This window comes from Triticum urartu, chromosome 6A, assembly GCF_056163025.1.
Source record: "Triticum urartu cultivar PI428250 chromosome 6A, HENAU_Tu73, whole genome shotgun sequence".
Lineage (NCBI taxonomy): Eukaryota > Viridiplantae > Streptophyta > Magnoliopsida > Poales > Poaceae > Triticum > Triticum urartu.
The window spans coordinates 62,875,012-62,896,983 of NC_141878.1; the positions used below are offsets into that span (position 1 = coordinate 62,875,012).

At 52.1% G+C, this 21,972-nt stretch overlaps 1 protein-coding gene across 1 annotated transcript; it reads right to left on the reverse strand.

Moving 5' to 3' along the window:
* Nucleotides 1-8,314: 8,314 nt before the first annotated feature.
* Nucleotides 8,315-11,410, reverse strand: LOC147963934 (uncharacterized). Its single transcript, XM_087529763.1, has 3 exons — nt 11,236-11,410; nt 10,947-11,184; nt 8,315-8,330 (listed from the first exon to the last, which is right to left on the reverse strand). Exons 1-3 carry the CDS (start codon nt 11,408-11,410, stop codon nt 8,315-8,317), a joined length of 429 nt encoding a protein of 142 aa, XP_087385889.1.
* Between the last annotated feature and the right edge of the window lie 10,562 nt (nt 11,411-21,972).

The window sequence follows — 21,972 nt, forward strand, 5'->3', positions numbered from 1 at the left end:
TGAACCGCTCGATGATGCGTCGAGCCGGTCTTTGGGTGGGCTGCATAATCATATTCGACATAAGGGAAAACTATGCAATAAAGGAATACTATGAATTACTCTGGTATCCGGATACTTGCGATTTCGCTGGGGGCTTGGTCCTGAGCGGCCACTCTTCTCCGCCGTCGTCGGCGTTGGTGGAGTAGTCCGGGGGAAGGGTTCTCCCCTTCTTGGACCCTCCGGCCTCCCCAGAGAGGGCGGCCTTCCTTTTCTTCTCTCCTCCCGCTGTTGGGGGAGAGGTCTCTTCTTCTTCCTCCTCGTCTTCACGGGAGGAATGCTCCTCGGAGCCGTCGGGTGATGAACCCGACACCTCCTGGCGCCGGGCACTCTTTTGAGTCCCCGTGGCCTTCTTCGTGGCCTTCTTCTCCGGCACCACATAGGGTGCCGGAACCAGCAGCTTCGCCAAGCAGGCATCAGCTGCGTCTTCAAGCAAGGGAGTCGGACAGTCGATCTATCCGGACTTCACCTTCCAACTCTGTCAAAGGTAAGGGAGCTTAGATCCCACATTTAGTTAAACTATGGAAAACTAATACCTTGTGAAAGGTACAAACAACTTACCGCGCTAGCGTGACATTGCGTGCTGAATCCGCAATCCTCGGTGGCGGATGCGGGAGCCTTGGCGCCCTTGAAAAGCACCTTCCAGGCATCTTCGTACGTAGTGTCGAAGAGCCTGCTCAGAGTTCGGTGCTGCGCCGGGTTGAACTCGCGCAGATTGAAGGCCCGTTGTTGACACGGGAGGATCAGGCGGATGAGCATAACCTGGACTACGTTGACAAGGTTGAGCTGCTTGTCCACCAGGGTTTGGATGCATGTTTGCAGTCTAGTCACCTCTCCTTTGTTGCCCCACGATAGGCCCATCTCTTTCCAGGATGTGAGCCGCGTTGGGGGTCCGGACCGGAACTCGGGGGCTGCGACCCACTCAGGGTCGCACGGCTCGGTGATGTAAAACCACCCTGATTACCACCCCTTCAGGGTCTCCACAAAGGAGCCCTCGAGCCATACGACGTTGGGCATTTTGCCCACCATGGCGCCTCCGCACTCCGCCTGGTTGCCACGCACCATCTTCGGCTTGACGTTGAAAGTCTTGAGCCATAGGCCAAAATGGGGGCGGATGCAGAGGAAAGCCTCGCACATGATGATAAACGCCGAGATGTTGAGGATGAAGTTCGGGGCCAGATCATGGAAATCCAGGCCGGAAGAATGGGTGGATCGGAAAGCCCAGTCCGCGGAGGAAGTGGGGAAGGAACACTACCCTCTCATGGGGCCTGGGGGTGGGGAGGAGCTGCCCCTTTTTGGGAAGCCGGTACGTGATGTCGTTAGACAAGTATCCGGCCTTCCTCAGTTTTTTGATGTGTCCCTCTGTGACGGAGGAGACCATCCACTTGCCTCCCGCTCCGGACATGGCTGGAGAAGGTTGAGGTGGGAAGTGCAGACTTGGGCGCTGGAGCTTGAGTGTGAGAGAATGGATAAGCAAGGGAGGAAGAAGGCGTAGGTGAAAAGGTGGATCCTTATCCCCTTATATGGGTGGACGCAACTATGTGTCCCCGCCAGCCTGGTAAAACTGGCTTATCTCCAAGCGCCGTAATCAATGGCGCGGTTGGGTTACCCACGCCCGTATTGATGAGAATCCCGGAATAAGGGGACACGATCTCTGCTTTAACAAGACGTGCCAAGGAAACCGCCTCGCATGACGCGCTGAGGTGGGATAATGAAATGACTCGGATAAAGGCTTGGCCGTGGTGTGTCACACTACGGAATACGTCAGCAGATTAGATTTGTGTAAATATTATTCTCTCTATGGCAATATGTGGAAAGTTATTTTGCAGAGCCGGACACTATCTTTGTGTTCAAAATCTTCTATGAAGTACTTGGAGGAGGAACCCGCCTTGCAATGTCGAAGACAATCTGCGCTTCGGACTCGTCGTCATTGAAGCCTGGTTCAGGGGCTACTGAGGGAGTCCTGGATTAGGGGGTGTTCGGATAGCCGGACTATACCTTCAGTCGGACTCCTGGACTATGAAGATACAAGATTGAAGACTTCGTCCCGTGTCCGAAAGGGACTTTCCTTGGCATGGAAGGCAAGCTTGGCGATACGGATATGTAGATCTTCTACCATTGTAACCGACTTTGTGTAACCCTAACCCTCTCCGGTGTCTATATAAACCGGAGGGTTTTACTCCGTAGGACAACGTACACAACAGACAATCATACCATAGGCTAGATTCTAGGGTTTAGCCTCTCTGATCTCGTGGTAGATCTACTCTTGTACTACCCATATCATCAATATTAATCAAGCAGGACGTAGGGTTTTACCTCCATCGAGACGGCCCGAACCTGGGTAAAACTTCGGGTCCCTTGCCTCCTGTTACCATCCAGCCTAGACGCACAGTTCGGGACCCCCTACCCGAGATCCGCCGGTTTTGACACCGACAACGGGGTTGGGGCTACGGCGTGCAAGCGCGTGAACTGAGGCGCTAGCGAGGAACTACGCGGTGCGGTATGCATGTTAGGCAGCACGGGATGACCAAATGGTCGCCGAAGCAACGCCGGCGACAAGCTCGAGGGGAGGCGAGCTTCGGCCATGTCGGGGGATTGGGCTAGAGCATGCGAACGCGAGGGGGAGAAGAGGGGTTCGGGTCAACGGCTCACCGCGAGTCCAACGAGCGCGAGGGCGAGGCCGGGGACGCTCTGTGGGCGGCGAATTGAGCGGCAGGGATCACCGGCACCGAGGTTGAAGAAGGCGTCAGGGATGGCGATGCGGTGCTTCCCTAGTTGCTTGGCTCGAAGTGGAAGAAGAGGACGACAATGCGGAGCTCGGGGACGCGTCGGAGAGAGTGAGAGCGGTCCGGGGGGTGCGTGGCGTCCTCTAGGCGCTTCGGGGCAGCGAGGAGACAGGCAGGCAAGGTGGAGGTGGCCGACGCACGTCGGGCATGCGCCCGGCGTCCTTCGGGCGCAAGGAGGAGGATGATTGGCACATGGGCCTGGTGGGCTGGCTTCTCTCGTGGGACAGGTAAGTTACAGGTACTCCCTCCTTCTCTGTTTTCTATTTTAATTACTGTTTTCTATTTTATTTCCTCTTTGTTTTGATTTAGTTTTAGCCACTAAATCATTTCATAAATTCTGTAGGTTATTATATGGCTTGCTTAAATATATACAAAGCCACTCACAAACTTCCAGAATTACTGAAGTTATATTTGATATATATTAAATATAAATCCAAAGCAAATAATTATTGGATTAATTCAAATGGACAAAATAAATGTTTCTGAGCTCATAAAAATATTGGTTTGAATTTCCGCTCTTGCCAATAATTCTATAGAATAACAGAAACATTTTATTGGACTCATTTGAGAAGACTTTTAAAGTTGGTTATTTTTGAACTGATTTCTGAGGGTTTCAACAAACCTCAATTCAACTTTCAGAAATTAGACACGATGCATGGATGCTGTCTTATGAAACTATTGCAAACAATTCTAGGGCTGTGACATCCGCGGGTGGCCTGGACCTTCCCGGAGATCATCGCCGCCGCTGAGGCCCACCTTTAGATCCTGGGAACACAGTTGGGGTGGCTGTCCCAGGCCGGCACCGCAATGATGGCGGCCCTATGGCCGGACTCCGTCCAACCGAGTAGCTTCTCGCGCCTGGCGTGTTCGTTGGAGGTGGGGCCAGACCGGCTTGGCGAGTGGCGCGTCTCCGCTGCTCGTGCCGGTGCTGAGATGGCGCTTCGGTTCACGCTGTCCTGGCATCCGGACCTGCAGCTAGACGCGTTGATGGACCAGCGGGCCGGTTCAGAGCAGCTCTTGCAGGAGCAAGCCGGTCGGATCGCCTCCCGGCCCAGCTACATCGCCAAGTTTGCCTTCCACGACGAGTTCCATCCGGAGCGGACGGAAGATGGCAGGGCCGTGAACGGCGACGACTACGGCTTGCTCCTCCACGATCCGGAGCGGAGGTCGGAGGTGACGGGCGTCTACTGCGAGGCGGGTGCTGAGGAGGACACCGGCGCCTCGCTGGACCCGGAGGCCGCCAGGGGAGAGCCGTCGACGACGCGACGCGACGTTGGAGATTCCTGAGACACTTTGTAAAATTTGTTAAATAGCAGGTCCACCCACCCACTGGGGGTTTTAGGGTGTAATGAACTCGGGCCGTGGGCCTTTTCTTAAATACTTGTGTAGATGTTGTGGGTGCTTTTGCTTTTTTGCCTTCCGTTTTTTGGACCGATTTCATGCGCTTTTCCTTTCTCAAACCTCCCCCCCGTGAGTCAGACGGCCGAGGCTCCGGTTTGTGACAAGGAGTTTGGTTCTTTGAGAGGAGCGCGCAGGACTTGGGTCCCTAGAAACGTTGAGCACGAGCGAAACACCCACTGGGCCAGCTAGCGGCAATTCGGCGAAGCCGGTTGGCGAGGAGCCGGTCTTGCGGCTGTTCATTTGATGAATGGTGGGCCGGATTGATCGACCCGACAGCCTTTGACTTAGTGTATGAAGCAGAAAGGAGCTTTGGCCCGCTGTGCTTGCCAGCCGACAGCCAAAGTTGGATCTGTGGCTTTAGGGCGAAGTGGGGGACCGCAGCATCCTAACTTTATCAGGAATCACCAAGTAAGGCGCGCGGGTTGGCGACCGAATCCTTGGGACGGCCGGGTTCGAGGCGATGGTGGCCGGGTTGAGCTGAGCAGCCCATGGGCTGGGTTCAGCAGTCCCCGGGCCGGCTTGAGGTGCGGCCGGGTTGTCTGGAACGTGGATGGACTCAGAGTCCGGCAATGGCTTGACGGATGGCTTGCGCAGGTGCTAGAGGGAGACGCCGGACGGGATGGCTTGTCGCGATAAGGTGATCTTGGCGAGTGTGTCAGCTGCTTCGTTCTCCGCACGCGGGACGTGGAGGAACTCGCAGCCCTCGAAGGATCTGGACAGCTTCTGGACGAGGAAGCGGTAGCTTGCCATGTTGGAGTCGCTGGTGTCCCATTCGCCGGAGCACTGCTGCACCACCAGGTCCGAGTTGCCGTAGCACAGGATGCGCCGGATGCAGAGTTCCTTGTCAAGCCGGAGGCCGTACACAAGGGCTTCGTACTCGGCGATGTTGTTGGAGGCGCCGAAGTGGATCCGCAGCGCGTAGCGGAGCCGGTCGCCCTTCGGGGACGACAGTACGATGCCGGCCCCCAAGCCGAGTCGCATCTTGGACCCGTCGAAGTGCATGCGCCAATGCGTCGAGTCGGGAGGCGGTGGCAAGTACTGGGTCTCGGTCCAGTCGACGAGGAAGTCGGCCAGGGCTTGAGACTTGATCGCGGTGCGGGGCTCATAGACAATGGTGTGTCTGGCTAGTTGGATCGCCCACTTGGCAACCCGGCCAGAGGCATCCCGACACCCGATGATTTCTCTGATAGGCGTCGTGCTGACCATGGTGACAACGTGCTCTTGGAAATACTGCTTCAGCTTCTTGGCGGTGAAGAACACGCCGTAACACATCTTCTAGTAGTGCGGGTAGTTCTGCTTGGAGATGGAGAGCACCTCGCTCAGGTAGTAGATTGGGCGCTGGACAGCTTGGATCTTGCCCTTCTCTGGTCGCTCGACCACCAGCACCGTGCTGACCGCCCGCGAGGTCGCGGCTGTGTAGAGCAACAGCGGCTCCTTGTCGATCGGCGCGGCTAGGACTGGTGCGGTGGAGAGCATTCGCTTGAGGTCTTGGAAGGCCTCGTCTACCTTGTCGTTCCATTCGAACGGGCTCGTCTTCTTCATCAGCTGGTACAGGGGTAGCTCCCTCTCGCCCAGCCGGCTTAGAAACCGGCTGACCGAGGCCAAGCATCCGGTGAACTTCTGGACATCTCGCAGCCGAGCCGGCTTGCGCATGCGCTCGATGGCCTTGATCTTCTTCGGGTTTGCCGCAATGTTGCATTCTGAGACGAGGAAGCCAAGTAGCTTTCCGGCCGGGACGCCGAAGATGCATTTTTCCGGGTTAAGCTTGACCTTGTATTCGCGGAGGTTGGCGAAGGTTTCCTTTAAATCATCGAGGAGCATGAGGTGCTGCTTGGTCTTCACCATGATGTCGTCCACGTATACGTGGATATTGCGGCCGAGTTGCGGTAGCAGGCATTTCTGCATGCGGCGCTGGAAGGTGGCGCCAGCGTTCTTCAAGCCGAACGACATGGTGATGTAGCAATATGCCCCAAAGGTCGTTATGAAGGACATCTTCAGGGCGTCTACCGGGTCCAGCTTGATCTGGTGGTAGCCGGAGTAAGCGTCCAGGAAGGACAGGAGCTCACACCCGGCGGTCGAGTCGATGACTTGGTCGATCCGCGGGAGGGCGAACGGATCCTTGGGACAGGCCTTGTTGAGGCTGGTGTAGTCGATACACATGCGCCAAGTCTTGTTCTTCTTATGGATGGGGACTGGATTGGCTAGCCACTTGGGGTGAAACACTTCCATTATGAAGCCGGCCGCCAAAAGCTTGGCGACCTCTTCACCAATGGTTCTTCTCTTCTCTTCGGAAAATCGTCGTAGGGGTCGACGGATAGGCTTGGCGTCCTTGCAGACGTGAAGTTTGTGCTTGGCGTACTTCCTCGGGATACCCGGCATGTCCTTGGGGGTCCATGCGAAGATATCCCGATTCTCACGGAGGAAGTCGACGAGCTCGCCTTCCTATTTGTGGTTGAGGCGGGCGCCTATGACAACGTACTTGCTGCAGCTGGGGTCTTCTGGGTTGAGCTTCACTTTCTTGGTCTCCTTGGAGTGTCACATCCCTGCTTTTAGTCACGCATTAGGGTTGGTTGAACTTGTGCATCATGTTTAAATTTCTCTTAAACTTGAAATGGGGCCTAATCAACCCCAACACCCCCCTGAAAATGCTAATTTCCAACAATTGGAATTTCAATGAACCCAAAACGCCCTTCATAAAAGCCAACCATTTTTGGTCTTGACTAAAACCTCTGCCAAAAATGGTCTTGCAATTTATGGAGCCATTCTGGATTTTTTTAACAAGCCATAAGTATTTGAATTTGGTCATTTTAAATGCTATAAATAATTTAAAGTGCTCAAATAATCTTGGAAGCATTTTTAGGCAGTTGAGAATATTCCCAAATGTGTCTCTGAATATTTCCAGAGTTTTTGGAAATGAAATAGTATTTATTCTATTTCAATACACATAGCAGGAAATAAGTAAAAGCAAAACAGAAAGAGAGAGAGAGTTGGAGGACTTACCTGTCGCCTGGCTTGGCCCAGCTCGGCCCAGCACACTGGCCCCTGCCAGTCGTCCTCCTCCTCTCGCCAGGAGGACGAGAGGCGCGTGGCCGGCGCCCGCGGCCACACGCCGGCCACCTCCTGCTTCCGCCGACGCCCCGGACGCGCCTACGAGTGCCACGCACTCCCCCACGTCCCCCTCTCATTCTCCCCACTCTCCCCGTGCCCCTCTTCCCCCTATGGCTCTCTCCCCATCCCCTGCCGAGCGCAGCCGTCGCCGCCGACAAGCACCACCGCGGCCACCGCCTCTCCCTCGCCTGTCTGACCGGCCCAGAGGCTCCGCCTCGACCCCCTCTTCCTTCCACCCCGAGCCACGCCACCGCAGAAGCCCCACATCGCCGCCACGAGTCGTCTTCCCCGAGCACGGCCGCCGGACTCCATCGACAGATTCGCCGTCGCCAAGCCATCTCCGAGCAAGCCGATCCCCTCTTCATGATCGATGTGAGCTCCGCCACCGTTTCCCTCTCTCCCCACGCTCGTCCGCGTCCTCTAACCACCACGGCCATAGGAGCCGAAGCTCGCTGCCGCCACCGCACGTCGCCGTCGTGGCCACAGCCACGTTGGGCCGCAACCGAGCATGCCATCATCTTCAATGCACTCGCAGGAGCCCGTAGCACCCCCCCACGCCCCTCGCCGTGCCTGCTACCGACTAGTTCAACCTCGTCCGAACTAAGGCCGCCGCGGACGTGCTCGCCGCCGTCGTCTACGGACACCCCAGCTCCACCTACTGCCTCCACTCGACGCGGCTCACTCCCCGCATCATGTAGATGGTCTCTGCCGTCCTTTTGGTCGCCGGAGTGCAAAACACAAGCCCCTCCACCGCGTCTGGCCTCACCGGCGGCTAAAAGCCGGTGGCTAAACGCCGGCGAGTTTGACCACTTTTGACTGTGAACTGACGCGTGGGCCCAGGTTGACTCCCCCTCTGAGCCTATGACAGGTGGGGCCGGCCTGCTAATTAGTTTAGGATTAGGGTTAACTAATTTTAATTAGTTTAGTCACTGACATGTGGGCCCAGGCCCCACTAACACTTAATTAGTACTAATTTAATCCTGTTAATTAGCTGAGCCACTGACAGACAGGGGCCACCAGTCATGTTTGACCTGGCCAACCCAGTTGACCCGCTGATGTCACACCTATGTCATGCTGACGCATTAATTCAATTACTAGAATTATTCTTATATAGGAAATTCCAAAAAATAGCCAAAACTTCTAAAAATCATAGAAAATCAACCATAGCTCCAAATCAAACAATATATATATGAAAAATGATCAGAAAAATTCAATCTATCCATCTGTAATGGTTTAATGCATGACAAAACAAGTTAACCTTGCTGTTTAAGCAGAATAAGATAATGCACTAATAAGGCTATGTTAAATGAACTAACATTTGAATCTTTGATTCAAATGGGTTCATTCCTTTCTGTTTTAGCTTGCATTAGGCCAAGATACATTCATTTTGCCATGTCATAGCATGCATCATATTGGTGCATATTGTCATGTGTTGATTATGTTCGGTGTGTGTTTCGTGGTAGGTTCTGCCTCCGAGGATAACCCCAAGTATCCGTCTGAAGGGCAGTACCCTACTACCACTACATCAGGCAAGCAACCCATTGAACATTCTGATACAAACCCATGTTCTCGCTTCTGCTCTTGATTACTGCATTAAGACAACGCGATTCAAACTGATGTGTGCTACGGTAGTTGAACCCTTATCCTCTGCATGACCTGTCATTGCCACAGTAACTAGATGAAACCGACTAGCATGTGTAGGAGTTGATTGAGCCATGTATGTGTTTCCTACCGTGCTATGCCTGCTATGCTTAGAGTTGTGTCATGTTTGGTTCATCTGGGTGATGGGCTAGAGTGAAATGATTATGTCGGTAATGTGAGGTATGTGTTCAACATGATTTGGTAAAGGTATCGATGAGAGGCCATGTAGGAGTACATGGTGGGTTGTTTCATTGAGGCCGTCCATAAGAACTGAGATCTGTATGTGTGATTTAAGATTCAGTTACTACCATACATTGGGCCCGAAACCAATGGATCCTCTCGGCTTCTTATTCACCCTAGTACTCTGTCCAGGAGTTGCAATTAGTTTCTTGTGTTTGTAGGTTATGTGTTGGCGGCCGTGCGTAGCGCTGACCCTAGGGGTGGGCTATGTTGCGGTAGATACACCGTGGCATGGTGTACCGAGTCACTCGTTTGTGTCTCGGGAACCCTGTTCACATCGTTCGGGGCCGTATGCGGAAACCTCGGCCGGACTCCCTGCGGATGGAACCTAGATAGGCGATAAACCTGTACTAGAGGCTTGAGTGTTTAGGTAGGCCGTGGCCGACACCCTCGTTTGGCTTCCGCTTGAAGGTTGCCGAGTACATGTCGTGTAAATGGCGGTAAGTGGTGAAAGCGTGTATGAAGAAGTACACCCCTGCAGGGTATAAAACTATTCGAATAACCGCGTTCGCGGTAAAGGACTACTTGGTTGCCTATACAGTTCATAGACAAGTTAATGGATAGTACTAAAAGACTCAAGATAAGTGTGAGTACAGAGGATGGCCCTCTTGTAGGATGATGAGGGAGGATCCCCGGTGGAGTATTGTGTTGGTGAGTAGTGGACTCGTGTGCGAAAACTATTTTACTAGTGGAGTTCCATAGGATAGCTTAGCCAAGATTCAAAGCTGGCTTGCTACAATAACCGCACCACCTTCTTGAGAATGAGCATGTATAGTAGGATCTGATGTAAGTCTTGCTGAGTACCTTTGTACTCATGTTTGCTTAATTACTGTTTTCAGACGACAACACCGCCCCCTCTGATGGGTTTTATGTAGACCTCGACGTCGATGAGTAACTCGCCACCCAGGTGGTGATCCTGGCCATGGAGGGCCCTATGTAGATAGACAGGTTTCGAGAAGCTTTCTTGCTTTCTAGTGTCTGTACTCAGACTATTTGCTTCCGCATGTGCTTGTATGCTTGTATTACTTGAGTGTCGAGTCATGTGACCCCTACCTATATGAACATGTTATGTACGGCTCTCTAGAGCCTTTAAATAAAGTACTTGAGTTGTAGAGTTTTGTTGTGATGCCATGTTGTATGTACTCATATCGGGCATATTGTGTGTATGATTGAAATGCTTGGTATGAGTGGGATCCGACAATCTAGTTGTTTATCCTTGGCAACCTCTCTTATGGGGAAATGTAGTCTAGTGTTCCTCGAGCCATAGTAGTCTGCTACAGCCCGGTTCACCGTAGTCCTGCTAGCCCAGCACTACTGCTCAGGACACTTGACTGGCCGGCATGTGTTTCACTTCGTTCCCATGTCTGTCCCTTCGTGGAAATGTCATGCGGTGACATCCAGAGTCCTGCCTAGCCTACTACAGCCCTAGTCCCCCGGAGTCCTGTTAGCCCAGTGCTACAGCCCGGATTCACTCGCTGATGACCGACATGCTCGATGTGATTCATGTATGCCTGTCTCCATAGGTCTGCGCCGCTTTGGGTTCACGACTAGCCATGTCGGCCCGGGTTCTCTGTCATATGGATGCTAGCGACACTATCATATACGTGAGCCAAAAGGCGCAAATGCTCCCGGGCCATGGTAAGGCGACACCCATGGGGATACCATGCGTGAGGCCGCAATGTGATATGAGGTGTTACCGGCTAGATCGATGTGACTTGGAATCGGGGTCCTGACATGGAGGGCTTGAAGGCGGCCTCGTCGTCCGGGTCCGGGGTCGGGATCGACGCGGCGTACGCCTCGCCTGCCAGGGCGACGATCCGATCGAGCTGGCGTTGCTCCTCGGCAATGACCAGCGACTCGGCCAACTTGGCGCCATCTCGGGCGCACTCCAAGGACTTGCGGTACTCGCCGATGATGGTGTTGAGGCCCTTGGGACCCGGCATCTTCATATTCAGGTACACGTAGTGGGGAACTGCAATGAATTTCGCGAGCGCGGGCCGGCCAAGCAACACGTTTTACGCACTGGAAAGGTCCACCACCTTGAACCAGATCGGTTCGCGCCGGAAGTGGCTGCTGTCACCGAACAGGACATCTAGCCGGACCCAGCCAATGGGGGAGCAGGAGAGGCCGGGCACGATGCCGTGGAAGATCGTTCGGGTCGGCTCCAGGTCCTCGGCCTTGAGGCCGAGCTTGGACATCGTGTCGCGGTAGAGGATGTTGATGCTCCTGTCACCGTCGATGAGGACTCGTGTCGCGGTAGAGGATGTCGAGGGAGAACTTGCATGTGCACCGCGCGACGATGGTGGGGTTGAGGATGAGGGCATAACCACCCGGAATCGCCATGACTGCTAGGTGATCCTCCTGGGTCCAGGTGATAGGGCGATCTGACCAGTGCATGAACTCCGGCTTGGTCGGGACGACGGTGTTCACCTCCTGCCGAAGGAGGCACTCACTGTGCTTGTCGTCGCCGAGGCTGGTGAAGACGACTGTCCTGCGCCTTGAGCTAGAGCCGGAGGGGGCGGGAAGTCGTCCCTCATCATGCGCTTGGTGATGGTGCACTGCCGAAGCGTGTGCGTGGAGGGTCTTGCGCCGCTGTGGTGCTTGCAGGGGGGCGTCGAGCATCTGCTCGAAGCTCATGGCGGGTTGCCATGCTGTCTTGCCGGTTTGCTAGCGCTTTGCCGCCGGGTCCCCCGCGGGCTCGGTGGCCGCGACTAGCCGGTTGTCATGACGCGGCGCCGGCTGGTCAGCCTTGCGCTTGTTGTTCTGGTGATGCTGCTGTCGGCTGCTTTCGCCGGCCGGCTTCGGAGGGGGAACCGGCTTTGTCTTGCTGGCTTCATCCAGCACCACCTGGATCTTCATGGCGGAGTCGGCGTTGGCGTACTTGTCCGCCGTCACCATGAGCGCGGCACCCGCTGATGAAGTACTGGATCGCGTGGACTTCATGGACGCCCTCGCAGCTATTCCAGAGCTCGGTCCAGCATGCGATGTACTCGCGACCGGTCTCCGTAGGCCCTTGCACGCACATGAAGAGCTGGCTAGGGCGGCCGGGTCACTTGTAGGTCAAGTTGCGGATGAAGGCTTCCTCGAAGTCCACCCACGTGTTGATGCTGCCCATCGGCAGGCTGTTCAACCACGTGCGGGCCGACCTTTGGAGCATGAGCGGTGTGTAGCGCACGGCGAGATGACGATTGGCACTGGTGATGCCAATGGCCGTGGTGTAGTCGGTAAGCCAGTCTTGTGGCTTCACCGCCCCGTTGTACTTGGGGGTGTCGCGGGAGAGCATGAATCCTTTGGGGAAGGGCTCCTCCCAGATGCGCGGGCCGAAGCACGCCGGCCCGATAGCGCCGCTCTCCTCCACCTCCAGGGAGTGAGCCAGCTGATCAAGGCGGTGGCGAGCATCGGTGTCGTCGATGGCGCTCGGGCCAAGTCGACTTGCGGCCAGGCCACGGGGGGGCGGGTCGGTTGGAGCCGGACGCCGGCCATGCGGGCTAGGTCCGTGTTAGATCTCTAGGACGGGCTCATCGCCCAATCCGCCGGCGGCTGTAATGGCTGGGTCGCGACGAGTCCGAGCACAACCGGAGTGCGCATCGCCGGGTGGCGAGGAAGCGGTGTGCAGAAGTTCGCCGGACCCGCCGAGGCGGGCGGAGCCGGATCCCGCCGGCTTGGCAAGCTAGTTAAGGCAGTCCTGCTGGGTGTTGGCGGTGTGGAGGAGTTCGCGCATCCGCCCGATGCGCTCTTTCAGCTCTTCACCGATGACCTGGTCCAGGCCGGCTGCGGCTGCCTGGGCAGCATGCATGTTCTTTGCTTGGGTCTCGTAGACGGTTGGGACGGCGCCGAGGGCCCGGCCGATCGCTCCTCCCCGGGCACGCATATCGGCGACCCAGCTTGGCCCGGCTGCAGCGGGCGTGAATCCGTAGGCGGCATCGCGCTCCAGCTGAGCGGCATCCAGGCGACGCTGAGTGGCGGCGAGCGTCTCCGACAGGTCCAGCATCTAGACTCCTTCTCGAAATACGCCAGTAAAGGCTATACCTTGAAAATATGAAAGAACTTACTGAATTTGCCTGGCATTTTAAGCTAAGCACGCGATCCTCGGTCGTAGCCGATGGTGTCTTGCCGGCCTTGAAGAGTACTTACCAGATATCTTCATGCGTCGTGCCGAAGAGCTCTAGTAGCGTCTAGTGCTTGGCCGGATCGAACTCCCACAAATAGCAAGTCCGGCATTGCATGGAAGGATCCGGCGAATGAGCATAACCTTGATCACGTTGACAAGTTTGATTCTCTTGGTTATCATGTTCTGGACGCACGTCTGGAGCCCAGTTAGCTCATTCGAAGAACCCCAGGTTGGACCCTTCTCTTGCCAGGAGGTGAGCCGCATCGGAACTTCGGATCGGAATTTGGGGATCGCCGACCAGTTGGTGTCGCGCGGCTCGGTGATGTATAACCATCCCGACTGCCACCCCTTCTCCGTCTCCACAAAGGAGCCTTCGGGCCATGCGACATTGTGCATCTTGCCCACCATGGCGCCTCCGCACTCTGCTTGTTGGCCTCTCAGCACCTTCGGCTTTACGTTGAAGGTCTTCAACCATAGGCCGAAGTGAAGTGGGATACGGAGAAAGGCCGCGCAAACGACTATAAATGCTGAGATGTTGAGGATAAAGTTGGGGGCTAGATCATGGAAGTCCAGCCCATAGTAAAACATCACTCCGCAGACGAACGGGTGGAGAGGGAATCCCAGCCTGCGGACGAACAGGTGGAGAGGGAACCCCAGCCCGCGGACGAAATGTGTGAGAAATACAACCCTCTCATGGGGCTCTGGGGTAGGGATGATCTGTCCCTCGGTTGGGATACGGTGAACGATCTCCTTGGCCAGGTATCCGGCCTCTCGGAGCTCCTTGATGTCTTTCTTCTTAACAGAGGAGGCCATCCACTTGCCTCCAGCTCCGGATCCGGACATGGTTGGAGTGCTTTCTCCGGTGGGGGAAGCTAGAGCTTGGGCGCTGGAGCTCAAGAATGGATGGGCAGAGGAAAGTGAAGGCGTGGTTGAATGAGGATGAATCCTTATCCCCTTATAAAGGCCACGAATGTCAAACGCCTTCCTACTCGCCTACTCCCAAGGGATGTGTAAACGGCACGGTTGGGTTGCCCACACCCGTATTGATGAAGATCCCATAATATGGGGACATAATCTCTGCTTTTACAAGATGTGCCAATGGAAACTGCATCTCGAAACACGGGGTGGCAGACAAAATGGTTCGATATAGTGACCGGGGCAGACGTGATGTCATATTGTAAAAAGTTGTCAGCAAATTGGACTCGTGGAATATTATATTCTCTCTACGGTTGTGTGTGGTGTGTGTTACAGGTCCGGACATGTTCGATACATCCGAAGACTACCCGAAGAGGAACCCGCCTTGCAATGCCGAAGACAGATCTATGTGCCAGATACCTTGTCATTGAAGCCAGCTTCAGGGGATACTGAGGGAGTCCTGGACTAAGTGTCCTCGGGCGTTCGGCCTGTTAGCCATGGGCTGGACTGATGGGCTGTGAAGATACGAAGACCGAAGACTGCACCCATGTCCGGGTTGGACTCTCCTTGGCGTGGAAGGCAAGCTTGGCGACCAAATATGTAGATTCCTTTCTTTGTAACCGACCTTGTGTAACCCTAGATCCTCCCGGTGTCTATATAAACCGAGGACTTAGTCCAGAGAGAGATACACATTATCATAACCATACAAGCTAGGCCTCTAGGGTTTAGCCATTACGATCTCGTGGTAGATCAGCTCTTGTAATACTCATATTCATCAAGATCAATCAAGCAGGACATAGGCTATTACCTCCATAGGGAGAACCCGAACCTGGGTAAAACATTGTGTTCCATGTCTCCTGTTACCATCGACCTTAGACGCATAGTCCTGGACCCCCTACCCGAGATCCGCCGGTTTTCACACCGACAGTCTTGTCAAGCATCAACACTTGATGATTTTCTTGATTTCTACCTTCGTCGATTTCAGCATCATGAAGAGCTTGGGAATTGTTCCCTTTATCCTTTGCATATTATAGTTCATCACGAAGTTCCAGTAACTTGGTGATAGTGACTAGAGAACTCTGTCAATCACTATCTTATCTGTAAGATTAACACCCACTTGATTCAAGTGATTGTACTACTCAGACATTCTGAGCACATGCTCACTAGCTAAGCTATTCTCCTCCATCTTGTAGGGAAAGTGCTTGTCAAAGGTCTCATACCTTTCGACATGGGATGAGTCTGAAATACTAATTTGAACTCTTGGAACATCTCATATGCTCCATGGCGTTCAAAACATCCTTGAAGCCCCGATTCTAAGCCGTAAAGCATGGTGCACTAAACTATCAAGTAGTCATCATATCGAGCTCGCCAAACGTTCATAACGTCTGCATCTGCTCCTGCAATCGGTCTGTCACCTAGCGGTGCATCAAGGACATAATTCTTCTGTGCAGCAACGAAGATAATCCTCAGATCGCGGATCCAATCCGCATCATTGCTACTATCATCTTTCAATATAGTTTTTCTCTAGGAACATATCAAAATAAACGGGGAGCTACATCGCGAGCTATTGATCTACAACATAGTTATGCAAATACTATCATGACTAAGTTCATGATAAATTAAAGTTCAATTAATCATATTACTTAAGAACTCCCACTTAGATAGACATCCCTCTTGTCATCTAAATGATCACGTGATCCAAATCAACTAAACCATGTCCGATCATCATGTGAGATGGAGTAGTTTTCAATGGTGAACATCACTATATTGATCATATCTACTATATGATTCACGCTCGACCTTTCGGTCTCAGTGTTCCAAGGCCATATCTGCATATGCTAGGCTCGTCAAGTTTAACCCAAGTATTTCTGCATGTGCAAAAACTGGCTTGCACCCGTTATATGTAAACGTAGAGCTTATCACACCCGATCATCATGTGGTGTCTCGGCATGACGAACTTTGGCAACGGTGCATACTCAGGGAGAACACATATACCTTGAAATTTAGTGAGAGATCATCTTATAATGCACCACCGAACTAAGCAAAATAAGATGCATAAAGGATAAACATCATATGCAATCAAAATATGTGACATGATATGGCCATGATCATCTTGCGCCTTTGATCTCCATCTCCAAAGTACCATCATGATCTATATCGTCACCGGCATGACACCATGATCTCCATCATCTTGATCTCTATCAATGTGTCATCACATGGTCGTCTCGCCAACTATTGCTTTAGCAACTATTGCTATCGCATAGTGATAAAGCAAAGCAATTATTTGGCTCTTGCATCTTATGCAATAAAGAGACAACCATAAGGATTCTCGCAGTTGCCGATAACTTCAACAAAACAAGATCATCTCATACAAAAATTTATATCTCATCACGTCTTGACCATATCACATCACAACATGCCCTGCAAAAACAAGTTAGACGTCCTCTACTTTGTTGTTGCAAGTTTTACGTGGTTGCTATGGGCTGAGCAAGAACCGTCCTTACCCATGCATCAAAAACCACAACGCATTATAGTGATTGCTTTTTGATCTTCAGAAAGAACCCTGTTCATTGAATCTGATTCAACTAAAGCTAGAGAAAAAGACACCCACTAGCCACCTATGTGTGAAGCACGTCGGAAGAACCAGTCTCGCGTAAGCGTACGCGTAATGTCGGTCTGGGCCGCTTCATCCAACAATGCTGTTGAATCAAGAATCGACTAGTGACGGTAAGCAATACGTATATACCCACGCCCACAACTCCTTTTTGTTCTACTCGTGCATATAACATCTACGCATAAACCTGGTTCGGATGCCACTGTTGGGGAACTGTCAGGACCCCGATTCCAAGTCACATCCATCTAGCCGGTAACACCTCATATCACGTTGCGGACTCACGCACAGTATTCCCATGGGTGTCGCCTTACCATGGCCCGGGACCGTTTGCGCCTTTTGGCTCACGTATATCATAGTGTCGCTAGCATCCATATGACAGAGAACCCAGGCCGACATGGCTAGTCGTGAACCCAAAGTGGCACTAACCTATGGGGACAGGCATACATGAATCACATCGAGCATGTCGGTCAGTAGCGTGTGAATCCGGGCGGTAGCACTGGGCTAACAGGACTCCGGGAACCCGGGTTGTAGCAGGCTAGGCAGGACTCCGGATGTCACCGCGTGACATTTCCCCGAAGGGACAGACACAGAACTCAGTTCCTGAGGACGGTTTCAATGAGACAACCCACCATGTACTCCTACATGGCCTCTCACCGCTACCTTTACTAAAACGTGTTCAGACACTTAGCTCACACATAGTAGGACATGTTCACACACCTCCAATTCATTCCCGATGAATCAGACCTGATAGAATTCTATGCAATAGCAGGCATGACAAACAAGCATGATTAAGTAGGCACATCAGGGCTCAAACAACTCTTACTCATGCTAGTGGGTTTCATCTCTTTACTGTGGCAATGACAGGTCATGCAGAGGATAAGGGGTTCAACTACTGCAACAAGTAACAGATGAATCATTGTTGTCCTAATGCGGTAAAAGAGAGCAGGAGCGAGAGAGTGGGGTTGTATCGGAATGAACAAGGGGTTTTGCTTGCCTGGCACTTCTGAAGATATCATTGGGTCCTCATCAGTGTCAACGATCACAGCGTCGGTACAACGTCTATCGAGAGGGGACAACCACCGGCAACAGAGAATGAACACAATCAATGCAATGCACAATATGATGCACGATCATGACATGTCAATATGTTGTGTTTTGAGCTAATGCAACTAGCAACATGTTAAATGGATTGGTTTGAACCCTAGGTTCAAATTCAAACTCCATATGTGAGAGTTTAAATTCCATTTATGTGAATTGGCCTAAACTGCAGCCATAAGTTGTTCTAACATGCATGAAAATGCCATAAACAGATTCCTTCAATTTTTCTGATAATTTTTCATATATAAATTATTTCATTTGGAGTTACGGTTTAATTTCTATGATTTTTTGAAGTTTAAGACATTTTCTGGAATTTCCTGAATTGTTTTAAAACAGAAATTAATTACTGCGTCAGCATGACATCATCATGATGTCAGCAGGTCAACGGGGCACGGTCCAGGTCAAACCTGACCAGTGGACCCAATAGTCAGTGTCTTAGGGCTGGTTAGGGTCACAGACATGTGGGCCCAGTCAACATCCACGTCAGCTTGGTCAAAGCTGACACATGGGCCCACTGAGGTTAGTAAAAACTAAACAAAAAATATAATATATGTTAATTAGGGCGTGGGGCCCATGAGTCAGTGGCCTAGGGGGGGTTTGTTAGTGGAGGGATTAGCCGCTAATGGCTGTGCCACGTCGGCACAAACGGAGTTAACCGCCGGCGACCATCCGGTGCGGCGGCGGCTCGCCGGGGTGGCGCTAGGGGCAGCGGCTGGCTGCGCTGAGGGCACCAGAAGGGAGCCCTCGCTCGCCCGCATCTAGGGGTGTACGCGGCTGGGCGCAGGGAGGCTGGGGTCGACGGCGGCGACCACTTGGGCGGCGGCCGGAGCTACGACACGCTCGGAAACGGCGTTTTGATGCATGGAAGGACGAGCTGCGGGTTGCTACAGAGTCCTGAGGATTCGCTGAGCACAGGGGTGGGCTCGGATGCGTCGTGGATGTGCTCTAGCTACGGCGGCGCCATGGCCGGCGGCGGTGAGTCCTCGGGTCCGGTGGGAACGACGACTACGTGGCGCAATCGAGCAAGGGGAGAGAGGGGAACGAAGGAGAAGCTCCCGGCGAATCAGACAAGTGGCTCAGTGGCTCGGGGGAGGCTTGGAGGTGACGGGGCGACGATGGCGATCTCCGGTGGCCGTGCAGAGAAGATGAGCTTGATGATGAGGCTTCAGGGAGTATGGGGTCGTGTGGTTCGACGTAGAGGTGCGCGGCAGCGATGCAGAGCTCGTGGTCGGGATGGCTGGCCGTGGGGAGGTCGGTGGCCATGACGAACGGTGACGGTGGCGACGGCTCCGTTCGGTGGTGAGAGGAGCAGGGCAGAGGAGGGGACGAGGCCAGGGGAGAGTGAGAGGGGGGTCGAGAGGGCTGCGTGGCGTCGCGGGAGGCGCCCAGGGAGATGATGGAGCAGCCAGGCAGGGTGCTTCATGCCGCGCCGAACGCGCGCGCACGCCGGGCACGCGCCCCATCCGACTGGCGGGAGGAAGGAGACGACTGGCGTGTCGGCTGCCTGCTGGGCTGGGCCTCAGCTACAGTGCTGGGCCATGAGGTGGGCGCCAGGTAAGGACCTGGTAAGTCCTCTGCCTTTTCTAATTTTATCTCTGTTTTGTTTTTGTTTTTATTTATACATTTTGCCACTGATTCAAAATTCAAAATGAATTCAAAATAGTGCCAAAACACTCTGAGATATTTTATGCTACCTCTCCGTACTATTCCAAAAGTACATAAAACATTTCAAAGCATTTCAAAATATATTCATTATATATTATGAATATATCCCCAAATTCAAATAGATTATTGATTTAAATTCAGAGACCAAATAATTCCTTAAAAATGTTCCAGAATTTTGGTTTGATATATAACTCTTGCCAAAATTCTCAAAACAATTTTTAGGGCATTTTGGATTCACAGAATGCTATTTGAAGGGTGCTTGCCCTTCTTTTGATCAGATTTCTGAGGTTTCAACAATCCTCAATTCAAGTTTCAGAAATTTAAACTTGATGCAAGCAAGATGCAAACATTAGGCAACACTAGAAGCTAGGGATGTGACAGCTCACCCCTACTTAACAAGAATCTCCTCCTGAGATTCAAGTCGTGAGGTAAGAAGATAGAGGGACACAAGCTATCACAATCTTCACGATCCAGATGTCTTTCTCGAGGATGTTGATTCATTGCATCACCTTAATCTCGACGTCTTGCTTTGAGAACTACATCCAACATGACAACGAGTGGAAAGGGAGAATTTAAGAACAATCGACCTTCCTGAGGTTCGAGCAACTTAGGATCATCTTAATGATCACAAGATCAACTCATGGAATGAGACATAGTAACATCTCCCGAGCTGAGACATGAAACACAGATCAGGAGTGATGGAAAGGAGGTAGATGACAAGGTCCTACTGGGTAGGAAAAAATTCCATGCTGAAAAGGATGGTGCATGATTTCAAGATAGTGAGGAAATAATTGCCATGATTCCATCATGGGGCACCTTAGGGGAGATGACCCGTGGGATTTTCCCTTAGGTGGCAAAAATAATTACTTTTGATACAAAGATCATTGAAACTCTCTATACCAGCCTAAGGCAATCACAGCAATTGTTTGAAGAAGTTCGAAGAATGGCATACTCCGACTAGAATGGATGATGTGGACTATCTTGTTGAAGACAACGCAATGGATGATTTTTGCTTATCATCGAAAATGGATGGGACCCATGGTAAGTCCACTTTTGAAGATGATCCTGAACAACAACTACTGAGGTGCAAGCTGGGAACAAAGTGCAAATGTTGGGAATGATTCTGGTAACTGGGGAAGAGCTCAACAGTCGAGAGTGAGTCCATTGTTTGAAAAGGTTATAACATAACCCAGGAAACTGGAAGCAAATCCCAGTTAACGCCAACGGTAAAACCTGGTGCTTGCGCGTGCTCTCAAGAACTTGAGCATCTCCATATTCATCAAGGTTTTACCAATATCCGTGTCAAGGATCCTGGCAACACAACATACCACCATGATGAATGGTGATGGATGATGCAGATGCAAAGGAAGATAACACTTTCTCAAATTTCACCTTAGCTAGGCCAAGGGAACAAAATCTAGATGATCGACCGAGAGACAGTTAGCACTCCGCTTCTAATGTTCTCCTTGATGTGCTAGGATAACCCATTTATTGATACGGTTTGGTATCTAGGACATCAAGTAAAAGGTCGGACTTCGGGAGCACAAGAATCTGTAAGGATTAACTATGGAGGTAAATCCTACGAATTCCTCATGTGGAGGTGGCCAACTTTCTTCAATCGAGATACTATAATAATAGGTCTTCCGGCTGGATGTGCTGGCCACGACATCCACTTTACCGGTTTTCGAGGGACCAATATTATAGTTCTTGGAAAATGCTCCAACCATCGTATCTATCTGAGATTCAGATCTGGTTGGTGTCAGGATATTCCAGACTCATAGAGTCTAGAAAGGAGAAAGAAAGTTTGCAACACAAATCGACGAGACGATGCTACGAGATTCTCGGGGAATGAACTGCAATAGCAAGCTCCAAAACATGAGCTGGTTCTGCTACAACATGTGAACACGTTGTCCCAGACAAGTATGACCACACAGTAGTCTTATAATAAAACACTACCGAGTTCTGGTGGGGAACCATCATTGAGGATATTGAAATCTTGTGCATGACCTAGGATAGCACAACAACTCCTTTTCCTAGAACAGGTTAATTGGTGGCTTAGTGTGCTATGGAACTCATATGGAATGAAGATGATCATTCTATCAGACCATGCAATACTTCGCACGTGCATGACTGACTTGGGATGATTCCAGAGGAAGCAAAACTAACTTTCTCGAACTCACGGCGGCAACTTGCACCAAATGCACGTGAATCAGAGGAAGTCACTTCTTTCATCCAACACTTGCTTCATGAGCTAGCATGAAGAGATGCTTTCAAAAGTTTCCAACACTCGCTTAATGTTCGACAAAATCATGGAGAGGACATGGATGTTGTCGATGGGCTCAACAACAATTCATCCA